The sequence below is a fragment of the Chaetura pelagica genome, unplaced genomic scaffold, assembly GCF_000747805.2.
Source record: "Chaetura pelagica isolate M959 unplaced genomic scaffold, ChaPel_1.0 scaffold124, whole genome shotgun sequence".
In the NCBI taxonomy this organism is placed as follows: domain Eukaryota; kingdom Metazoa; phylum Chordata; class Aves; order Apodiformes; family Apodidae; genus Chaetura; species Chaetura pelagica.
Window position 1 is genome coordinate 249,868 of NW_009952891.1, and position 11,284 is coordinate 261,151.

Genomic DNA, 11,284 nt, shown 5'->3' on the forward strand with positions numbered 1-11,284 from the left:
AAATATTGGTGCTGCTGGAGCCAGTTAGATTTCTGTGGTGTAACTTAAATCCAGTATTGAAGGCAGCCTCGTTGCTCAGTTTTATGAGTGTTTTAAAAGCCCATAAATTATTATGAAAATGGATCAGAATTAACCTCTTTTGGGATTGTTTAAAGGTAGCAAAGGATTAATAGGAGCCTCAAACATGATTTCTTTAATTCTTTTTTTTTTACTACATTCTTCTGTGTTTATGTGCTCCTGGGTTTAAGTCCTTCCCAGTCTGATTCTTAAAATCAGAAAAATTGATAAAAGGAAAAGTTAAAATTGTTAATAAGGAAAAGATTTTGTGGGTTTTTTTAACTGAAGAAAAATTTAAAGAAGCCCATTCTAGAAAAAAAAAGTACATGGACAATGTATAAAAGGATATAAAATTGTGAACCTGTTGTGTTTGGGTTTTTTTTTAATGTATTATTAGACTGTACTATGTGTTATTAGACTTAGGGGGATGGGGTGAGGGGCAAGTGCGGTCAGTGTAAATGAGCTGGGCAGTGTCAGGATCTTCTGAATCCTCTTGTAGTATTGCTCTGTAATAACAAAAATGTATTTGTCATTCCCAATGATTACTAATTAATGGAATAAGGTTTTATCCTTCTGGCCTTGTTCTGATGCATTATCAGCTCCAAAAGCCTTGGTTTTCCTTGGGGGTGTGATGTGTTTAATCCTAGCTGAGCAGGAGAAGTCCCTCGCAGTGGTGGGAGGCTGGTGAGCAGCCCTCTGGGCAGGTGTGGTGGCCTTCAGCTCACATCATGGCTACCAGAGCTGAGCTGCCCTGCTGGTAGGATGCTTCTGTGGGTGTGTCACTATGGGCTGTATTAACTAGCATAAAACACACCTTGTTCTACTTTGTGTCAGCCCCACAGCAGAGAGGAGTGTCCCGTGTGCGGCTGTGTTTGAGTAGTTCTTGGCGAGCAGAGCAGCTCTTGAAGGCTGAGCCAACTGGCAGAGTTTGCAGAAGTTCTGGGGCTCCTGTCAATTATTCTATGGTGACACAGACGTGGCTGAGCCTGGGGAGGACACAGGTGGCTCCCCAGAATGTCTGTCCCCAATTCCTGGGGTGCTGCTGAAGGGGCCAACCCTGCTGTGCTGCACAAGCCTTTAGAAAACGTGCAGTGGGGATGTGCTGGCCAATGCGGGTCCCTGGGAAAACTCTGATCCCTCCCTATCCAGAAGTGCCTGTAAATGGCTTTTGTTGTCTCCAGGAAAGCACAGCCTTGGAGCTCCAATCCCCACCTGGATTACAGTAGTTTAAGTGTATGAGTATGTGTTTGAAGGGGCAAGCTGCCATATTTATGAATCTCCATCCCTTAAGTTGTTGGTTCATTGTGACATTGATTCTCGTTTGATGCCTTTTGCACTCACCATTCCTGCAGTCCCGGTGTTTTGAGTACTAAACCTGCCCTTTACTGTGCTGCCATTGCTGCTTGTGCTCTCTCACTCCTGATCCTCCATAAAGCTCCTTTATTTTGATGATCCTGTGTGGCCTTCCTGCATTTTACAGCTGTGGCCTCTCTTTGTTACCTTTGTTCATGTGTGAATTCATATCCTTTCAAACATTTAGCATCCTTTTTATTATATATTCTTTTTAATGTAATGATCCTGACAACTCTGGTTCCAGTTCATCTGAAACAAAAAAAATACACCCCCAAAAAAACCCCAAAATCCATGTAATTTTGATTTTCTTTCGTTGTTGTGTGGTTTTTTTTCAAATGCAGATTGTCTTTTCATAGAGTTGCGTTCCAGTTCACTCAGCTTGGTTTGTTAAAACTGCAGTATTGGTTTTGCTGAGTATAACTTGGACTGGCTCTTGGTCTAGAGACCAAAAATTGTACCTAACCTCATATTCAATTTGTAAAGCCTGAATTCCACATCTTTGCACACAAGAAATATATTGTATGTATGTACAATATTTAATGTTGTTCACATATATACATATATTGTATTTATAGAGATAAATGGCTGGAAACTCTGACCCATAATTGCATTTCTGTTGAATGTTTGTCTAGAGTATGGATTTGGTTTCATTTATGTGAAATAATATTAGCTGAGCAATTGGTCACATTTAATCTTCTAGTCAAATAACTTCTGAATTTAATATTTTTTAAGACTTTTTTCAATACCAAGTGTTTCTGCTTTTGTGGTTTTTACTGACTATCAGTAAATACTTTCAGCATACTTTCTAATCACTTAAATCTGTAATAAATGTGTTCTTAAAGCTTTTTGACAGGCTATTTTTTTTTAACCCAGAGGAAACTTGACCCAGTCTCAAGCCTGGAATCAAAGAGCATTTTTTTTCCTAAGTAATGCAAATCAAATCCAAATTCTTAAATTTGAAGCCTATACAGATGTAGCCCTTGGTAGCTACTTCATGAATCCTCCCCAAATTCTGAATTTGACACCCACCAACTTGTTAGCACTGTATGAAATGAGACCGAATGCTAATCTGTGCTTTGCCTTGGCTTTCTGCTCTGTGTTGTCTTGGTGTTTGCGTCCTACCTCTTACGTCTGTGCTGTTTGTTCCCTCCCCTGTTCTCTAATCCTGCCCTCCCCTCCCTGTTCCTCCTCATTGTCCACACTGACCCATCAATCAACCAACAACAATCCCCCCTTCGTCGTGGTGATCTGCCCTGCTCTGGTTGGTGGCTCCGTGCTTGGGTGGCTGTGTGTTGTGCTGGACCAGTTCACCCAAATATGGCCTTCTTGCTGACAGGTATCACTTCTGTGAGAAGTGTTTCACTGAAATCCAGGGGGAGAATGTCACCCTGGGTGATGACCCTTCCCAGCCTCAAACGTAAGTCACTTCCTTTCTTATTTATTTTTTTTTTTAATGGTGGGATGTGTAGGCCTGATTTGATAGTAAAAACCTGTGGCCAGTGATAGTGGGGAGAAAGCAACTTCCTTACTAAGAGGAGATGTTTGCAGTAACAGATTATTAACAGTTGTGGCTCTGTGGGATCTCTCAGACTGCCCAACAATGTCACTTTTGTCCCTTTGCACTACTCAAGAACTGCTCCATAGTTGGGAGCAGGGGGGGCAGACACTGGGCAGTGTGATTGGCTGGAGAGGGAAGGATGGAAGCTGGGTCAGTAAGTGTCACTAATCCATTATCTTGTCAAATAGACTTTGGCTAATCCTGGTATCTGACCTTTTGAAGCACAGCTTTTCTTTATGAAACCAAGGGTTTGCCTTTAACCTGGCCAGAAAACAAGATGCTTTAAGATGCCCCATCTCTGGAAATGTTCAAGGGCAGGTTGGATGGGGCTTGGAGCAACCTGGGCTGGTGGGAGGTGTCCCTGCCCATGCAGGGGGTTGGATCTAGATGATCTTGAAGGTACCTTTCAACCCAAACCAGTCTGGGATTCTATGTGAATGAATACAAGCTGCTTTGGAAGGTGGCTGCTCTGCTGACAATAACTTCCATCTTCTACATGTTTTAAATTTACCTATGCATTTGGGTATCTCTTATTTTCTGTATCTTAAAATAAAATGAACTGAATTGCTTTCTCTGAATAGAAAATAAATACTGCTATGCTTTCTTCAGGCTTGAGGTTTGCTTGTTTGCTGCAATTCAGAAAAGCATGATATTATCTCAGTCTTGGATATAAATGTACTGCTGAGTTTTCTTATTAACTCTTTGTCTCTAGAACCATCTCTAAGGATCAGTTTGAAAAGAAGAAGAATGATACACTAGATCCAGAGCCGTAAGTACCAGGCTGTTGGTTTTGTTGAGATAATCTGGTTGCTTTCACTTGCCCTTTAGCCAGCACTTCAGAAACCAGGCAGAGAATAAAGTAGTCTTCCTTTTCTTTTTTTTGTTTTCCCCCCATCTCTGCCCAAACAGGCTGCAGAATCTTTCTCTAAAGTTCCTAGCACAACACAGAAACCTGATGTCTACCACTGATATCCAAGAGGAAAATGTGAGCCTATTTTAATGGCAGTTTCTAGCCCTGTTTATTTGGGTAGTTCCTAAGGTGTGTTCTGCAAGGCAGAAAATGGCCCTCCCTTGTACAGAGCCTTTCACACCCACCCTGAGTGCATGTGGGAGTTCTGTGTTTTCCTCTTCTGGTTTAACTAGACTGCTTAAACACATTTTTCTCTTCAAATGAGTGCTTAGCTCACAGAAGGAGGGGAGGAATCCTCCTTCCTGTGTCTGTTACCCTTAGGAAGTTCAGTAAAAGCCCAGGTGAACGTGTCTTTAGTAGCACTGAGCTGCCTTTCCTGCTGTCCTTAAGTAGCTGAAACAAGACTTATCTTACCTGCTGCTTTGTTCTTTGGCAGTTTGCATTTAAATTCCCATTCTCGTCTTTGCAAATACTAAATAGAGCTTGTCCCCCAGACCTCTCAAGCTCAGCTGCTGAGATGAACCCCAATGCATTTGTCTCCATAACCAACATTACAGTCTTGACTGGGAAAAGCTCTTATAATTTTCCCATTCAAAAAAAGAATTCTGACACATTGTTTTTTTTAAAAAAAAGACTACAGAGACCCATGCAGGTGAAGACAGGCTAATACATGTTTTCTTGGCACAGTGATTCATGAATGACTAGTTTTTACATTTACAGCAAGTTGAGCAACCATTTAGTCACCTTGTGGTTGTTGCAACAATTGAAAACTAAATCCATGGAGGTTTTGTTGAGCAGGATTCTGTGAAGCTGGGAAAACTCAGAACTCTTCTTGGAAAAGGATAGAAAGGATCCAGAAAAAGTTGTGCTTGAAAAGCCCATTTCACATTTTTTGAAGTCGTACATTCTACAGTTTTTAATGTGTGTTTGTCTTATTTGCACATGGCACTGATAGATGTATATCTGAAGCTGTTCCCATGAGGTGGGTGGGTTTTTCTAAGCTGACACATCAACTGGGGCTGTTGAAGTTGATTCAGGTCTTAGCAGAGGGATGGCAAGTCCTTCTTTCTTGCTGAATTCTGGATAATGACTTTCCTAACAACAAAAGTAATTGGCTGTTTTATCTTCTCAGGTTTGTTGACTGCAAAGAGTGTGGTCGGAAGATGCACCAGATTTGTGTATTACATTATGATATTATTTGGCCTTCAGGGTAAGATGTTTGTTAGTTTCTTTACCCCTTGTACAAAAAGCCCAGTGTAGTTTGGATAATTAAGACTTTCTGCCTTTGCTCTTGAATATGCAGTCACTGCCTCTTTGAACTGAGTACAAAAGGACAGAGCCTTTCTAAATAAAATCCTTTTATTTTGGTGTTTGGGGTCTCATTTTATTCAGATGAAAATGTGCATGAAACCAACTTGTTCATGTACCCAGATTTCTATGGTTTCTTTCTAAATACTAAACAATGGAAGGTGGTTGGAGGTAGATTTGCACACTACCAAAAACAAATGCAGATGTAATGGTTTGGCAGAATTAAACCAGCTCATAAAGGCCTTAAGTCCTTCAAAAATGGAGAAATACAAGCTATTCAAACCCAGAGAAAAATCTATTGCACTCCAATATCTAAAGTACAGGTTCAAACATGGGGCTGAAGGCAGCCAATAGTGAGGTTTATGCTAAGTTTTTGGCAATTTTTTTTTTTCCTCTGTAGGTTTGTTTGTGACAATTGTCTGAAGAAAACTGGTAGAACGCGCAAAGAAAACAAGTTCAGTGCTAAAAGTGAGTTGGATGTTTCTATCATCAATGTTCATCTTCTCCCTGCCACCCCTAATAGCTTTTTGATTGAGACTTTCTGGTTTTATCATGGACAGCACAGAAGCATTTGCAAAACAGGGATCATTGTAGCCCAAGGCTTTGGTAGCTGTCAGAGTTTTAATAATTTTAAAGACCTTCTCTGGATGTCTTTGTGATCAGTTTAATGCTGCTTGAGGTACTGGGCATCTATGTCCTTATTTTTCTCAGATTTATTTTTTTTTTAACAAGGGGGGAATAGAACAGGAGAAACTGTTCTAAAATATGGCTGCAAGCACTTTACTGGCTGTATTTAGACATGTTTCCATGTAGGATTGAAACGGAAGTAAATAACTCACCTGGGCCCTTCCAATAATATATAGTAAGAAGTTATGCTGCATGTACTGGGATACTGTGTCCAGCTCTGGAGCCCCCAACATAAGACGGACATGTAGCTGTTGGAAAGGGTCCAGAGAAGGGCCATGGAGATGATCAGAGGCTGGAGCAGCTCTGCTCTGGAGACAGGCTGGGAGAGTTGGAGTGTTCAGCCTGGAGAAGAGAAGGCTCCAGGGAGACCTTAGAGCACCTTCCAGGGCCTGAAGGGGCTCCAGGAAAGCTGGGGAGGGGCTTTTCACCAGAGAGGACAGTGACAGTTCAAGGGGGAATGTTTTTTAACTGAAAGAGGGGAGATTAGGTTAGGTATTAGGAAGAATTTTTTCACTGTGAGGGTGGTGAGAGCCTGCCCAGGTTGCCCAGGGAAGCTGTGGCTGCCCCATCCCTGACAGTGTCGAAGGGCAGGTTGGAGGGGTCTCGGAGCAGCCTGGGCTGGTGGGAAGTGTCCCTGCCCATGCAGGGGGTTGGAACTGGATGACCCTTAAGATCTCTTCCAACCCAAACCATTCCATGATTCTGTTATTTCAGCTGTACTCTGGTCGTGCCAAGTACTTCTGTATTTCAAAAGCTTTTCTTGCTTCTAGAGTGAACTCTGGTGTAAGAACTGTCCACTGGGATGTGTAAGCACTTGTGCTTCCAAGATGTTCTTGGAAGTAACCATGGTCATCATCTTGTTGAAATGTGCACGAAAAGGAGTGCCAAAAGCTGCCAGGTCAAGTTGTCCCAGTCTGCTCAGCAGTCCTTACACAGACATTTTTTGCAGGCATCTAACTGCAGAGAACATAATTTGGTCACTTTTATTCATACGTTTTTAAGGGGGTGAAGAGTAATGCAGTGTCAGTGAAATAGAGTGGAGAAATAAAGTGAGTGTAGAAACCAAGAGGGTGACTGAGACACTGGAATAACTAGGGCTTGTAGGTACACTTGGTTTCTCCCTTGTTCTTCTCTGGTCTTTGGAAGTTCTGGGCATTACCTTGTCATACTGTGACTTTGCAAGCCTCAATCTTCCAGATTGCAATAAAGAGGTGGTTAAGCATTAAATGCAAGTTCTTGATAACTTCATGTCTGGTTGGTTTCATAACCACAGAGTTGGAAGGGGATGATTTGGAGATGATAATGCTGTGTGAGACATTAGGTTTCAATAATCAAAATGGTCTCTGGAGTAACCTGACACATGCCAGATAGTGTTGTTAAAAAGTTGAAAATTAGTCTCATTAAAGATAGATTAAGATTGTAAGGGAACATTAGTAAAATGATTAAATAAAGAAGTGGGTTTAGATAACCATTTTAAGTAGATGTCTCTTCTCCTACCTGCTGACTTTACAGCCTATATTGATGTAAATTAGCTGAAATATGTATGTGATTCCTTGCTGCAGTTGTTCTGTGTTACTGCTTCAGGCTTCAGTAACCAGCCATTTAGTTCAGGGTAACCATTCTATTCTTTGGGGATCTGGACAGGGTGCTTTTTTTCCTTTCCATTGATTAACTTTTCTTTCTCTTTTCCCTGCTGTTTGCCTATCTTGCTTGTTTTTTTCCTGTGATGTTTTGAGTCCACTGGTGGGCTCAGCTCTTGCCATCAATTTTCTTCAACAGTTGCTCTAGTGGAAACACAAGCACAGGGAAGAAAAACCTGCTCTCGTTGTCATAAACCTTGATCTTCCTACTTGACCTATAACCAAACATGAGCAATGAAGGTTTGAAAGATTAACATGTTTCCTCTCCACCTCCCTTCCCATAAGAACCTTTACTCATCAGTATTTCCATGCTTTCTGAAGCAAACTGGCCCAACTGCTGGTAGTAAAGAGAGCAAGTCCCTCAGCTACAACCTCTTGCTTAGCTCTTACGGCGACATCCATATTGCCAATGTATATTGAGTAAAATTAGCTATCTTACCCACAACAGAGGTAAACCGACTGACAGCATACCAAATAGAACCCAAAAACCAGTGTAGACCTGCATGATGCTGGGAAATGCCCAACTTTGGAAGTATTTTTCTCACTAAGAAAATCTGCAAATACTACTTAACCAGCAGCTGATGCAGAGATGTTCAAAGACCAAAGACATCCTGACAAATAACTCACTGAAAGGGGTTTCCTGACAAAAGTCAGAGCAAGCCAGAAGTCTGACTTTCTTCCTATCTGCCTCATTCCTCATCCAGTAACACGTGTCTGGCCACTGCTGCTGCAGTAAAACCTCTGTCCTCAAGCAGCCTGAAAGCCTTTTGTGGCCTTAACCAGTTTAGATGCCTTTTTTCAAGTTGACACTGAAGTTTTCATTGAGACCTGAACTCTTACTGGAAGTACATCTATTTAAGTGTCCAAGAACCAAAATCAGGTTGTTTTCTAAAAGAATTTTCCCATTCTAATAGATCGAAATATGCAGCTTTTAGATTCTTTCCTTACAGTGCACGTGACTTTAATGCTGCCTGTTTCTTTTGTCTTCTTATCTGGTAGTGTGTGTTTGTTTGTTTCTCAAAGCTTTATGCATTGCAGCATAAGGAAGGAAGCAGATATCCTTTGGTTGCTTAGCATTGGAAAGATGATAAAATGAAAAGGCAAGACAGCAGTTCACTAAAATGGCTTTCTAAAAATGTGCCAACTCATTAGCTGAAATTGAGCCATTTCTTCTTTTCTGTTTGTCTTCAGAGGAATCAACGAAACAATAAGATCTTCAGAAATGATTTGTGACTTTTCTTGACATTTCTTTGAATTTCTTTTCAAATCACCCACCTCCTATTCTCTAGGGAGAGCCCAATATATTGTGTCAGGCTGGGAAACACTGGGAAAGGCCAGTGTTTTGGAATTGGTGATAGGATTTTGTGATTTTTTACTTTAACCTGTCTTTAAATGTAATTACTGCCACCTGGGTAACTGATGTTTAGACTGTGTTGTGCTGGTTATAGCCACAAAATCTCACTGGACAAGGGACCAGGCTACAAGATGTAAAACAAGGTTGCTGAGTTTGACAATTTCTATACATTTATTGTAAAGTAAAACGTTAAGTATATAAATTCCTTAGGAAGTGAGACTTTGCGTTGAGCATATGTGGCTTTTTTCCTCAGTATTGGTGGATAAAACCATTTTGAGCCTAGATATTTCACTGCAGCATTTTGTGTGCAAGATCAGGAATCAGGAAGAAGAGCCACCAGCCTTGTGTCAGTAGCCAGCTGAAAAAGGAAGCAATGGAGAGCAGAAAATTAAATGCATTTTGGTAAAAAGAATGTCTGTAGATTGCTTTGGAGTATTCTGCATTGGAAAATATAGCAAGTTGACCATAAAAAAAAAGTAGAAATACCAGCTGGTAAAATAAGTACAGCAAGATAAGAGAAATAGTCATAAATCTTCAAGTCAAACCAGTGAACTACTTCTGTTTTCTTAATTTAAACCAAAGTCTTCGTTTTAATTTCTGTCGTTTGTTGTGGATTTATTTGAACACCACATCCTGTAATACTTGAGAAACAGCTGTTTCCACAAAAGCTAATTGTACATGTCAAGAGCAAGAGAGGAGCTCTGGACAATAGGTGGACTTGAACTTTTCAAGACCTCTATCACCGTGGAAGAACTATTTAAGCTTTATGTGCAGATTACTGTAACTGTTCAATCTAAAAGCTCTCTTGAAAAGAAAAAGCAATGAAATCTCCACTGAAGTTAAAAGGCTTTTCATTTCTGTTGATTTGCTTTGCTTTGCTTTGCTTGAAAAGGTGTGGCATTGAGCCAGATCTATAAAGTGATGTAATCTCTGTCCAGAAGCCAGATAGTGGTTTTGTGAGGAGAAAACATTTGCAAGGTTCATATAATAAGCCTGCGAATTTCAAAATGCTGTGTAAAGCTGCCTTTGTTAGGTCACTTCATAAGTAATTTTCCTACTGTGGTGGTTTTAACTTCCATATTAGGATGTGAACACTTAAGGCTTGGGTGAAAACGTGGATGGTTTTGCTGTGTTAATTTTGGCTGTATAAACAGAATCATCAAATTTTCGTAGGGAGTTAAAACGAAGGGGGGGAAAAAGCTTGTTCTGTGCAGAGCACTAAGCTGAAGGACCTCACAAGCATGGGAACATCATAGTGATTTCTCCAGTACTAACATTTCCATTGTCATCTTCTCTCCCTTCCTTTCTAGGGCTGCAGACCACACGTTTAGGAAACCATTTGGAAGACAGAGTAAACAAATTTTTACGGCGACAGAACCATCCTGAAGCTGGAGAGGTCTTTGTCAGAGTAGTAGCAAGTTCAGATAAGACAGTAGAAGTTAAACCAGGAATGAAATCCAGGTTTGTTCCTTTCATTACAAGAAATGTTTTGTCTTACTATTCTTTTGGAGTTTCCCTGCATAAATGTTGCAAACTCTGCTGATTTTTCACATTAATCCCTTTGCATGTTTTTGAAATTGAGGCATGAGTAAGATTATGAAAGGTTAAAAAAAAAAATCAGAGTGCTGTGAAGGAGCTCAGAGAAGGTGATCATAGTATTTTGACTACTTATTACTACATCTTGAGAGAGAGTCTGACCACATTGTGGTTAGCGTGACAGAATTGATAGTTGAGTTTGGAATAGTTGCTGAGATTCTTTTCCTTCCTGTTCCTTCATTTTGTTGTGTTTTTAGAAATGCTTTAGCTTTCAGAAGTGACTTTTCATTTCCTTCATCATAAATGAAAAGCTTTAAATCTTTATTTTGTAAGTATTTTGGCTTTACTTCGTAAGGAGAGTGGTTTGGGGACATCACTTCATCATAACGCGTCAGGTTTCTGCTCTGCAACCTATTTAAGGGCCTGTGGTTCCTCAGGATGCTCCTCTACTCAGAGCTGCCCTGTTCAGTCATATGGGAAGTGCATGGGAACTGTCTCTCCATGAGTTCTACTGTAACAGATTTCCCTGCTCTGATCTGACCCTGTTTAACTTCAGCAGAAATGTTTCTAATGAGTTAAAAACAAGGTTGAAAGGAATTTCCTCATTCTGCTGGTTTAATCATTGGCTTTTTGTTGTTGTTTTTTTTTTCCCCTCCTACCACCCTTTCCTTCAGATTTGTGGATTCTGGTGAGATGTCAGAATCTTTCCCTTACCGTACCAAAGCTCTGTTTGCCTTTGAGGAGATAGATGGAGTAGATGTGTGCTTCTTTGGGATGCATGTCCAGGAATATGGCTCAGATTGCCCCCCTCCAAACACCAGGTACCCTCGCATTTCTGTTCCAGCACGTCCTGCTGCATTCACTGAACTCTTCACTCTTAT

General features: G+C 40.7%; 1 protein-coding gene across 1 annotated transcript in view; it reads left to right on the forward strand.

Annotated features, from left to right (window-relative positions):
- Positions 1 to 11,284, forward strand: part of CREBBP (CREB binding protein) — an 83,675-nt gene that overhangs the window by 61,353 nt on the left and 11,038 nt on the right. The window contains 6 exon segments of the mRNA XM_009995506.1: positions 2,747 to 2,827; positions 3,681 to 3,737; positions 5,011 to 5,088; positions 5,587 to 5,654; positions 10,178 to 10,328; positions 11,078 to 11,224. Coding sequence (XP_009993808.1) covers positions 2,747 to 2,827; positions 3,681 to 3,737; positions 5,011 to 5,088; positions 5,587 to 5,654; positions 10,178 to 10,328; positions 11,078 to 11,224 — 582 coding nt within the window.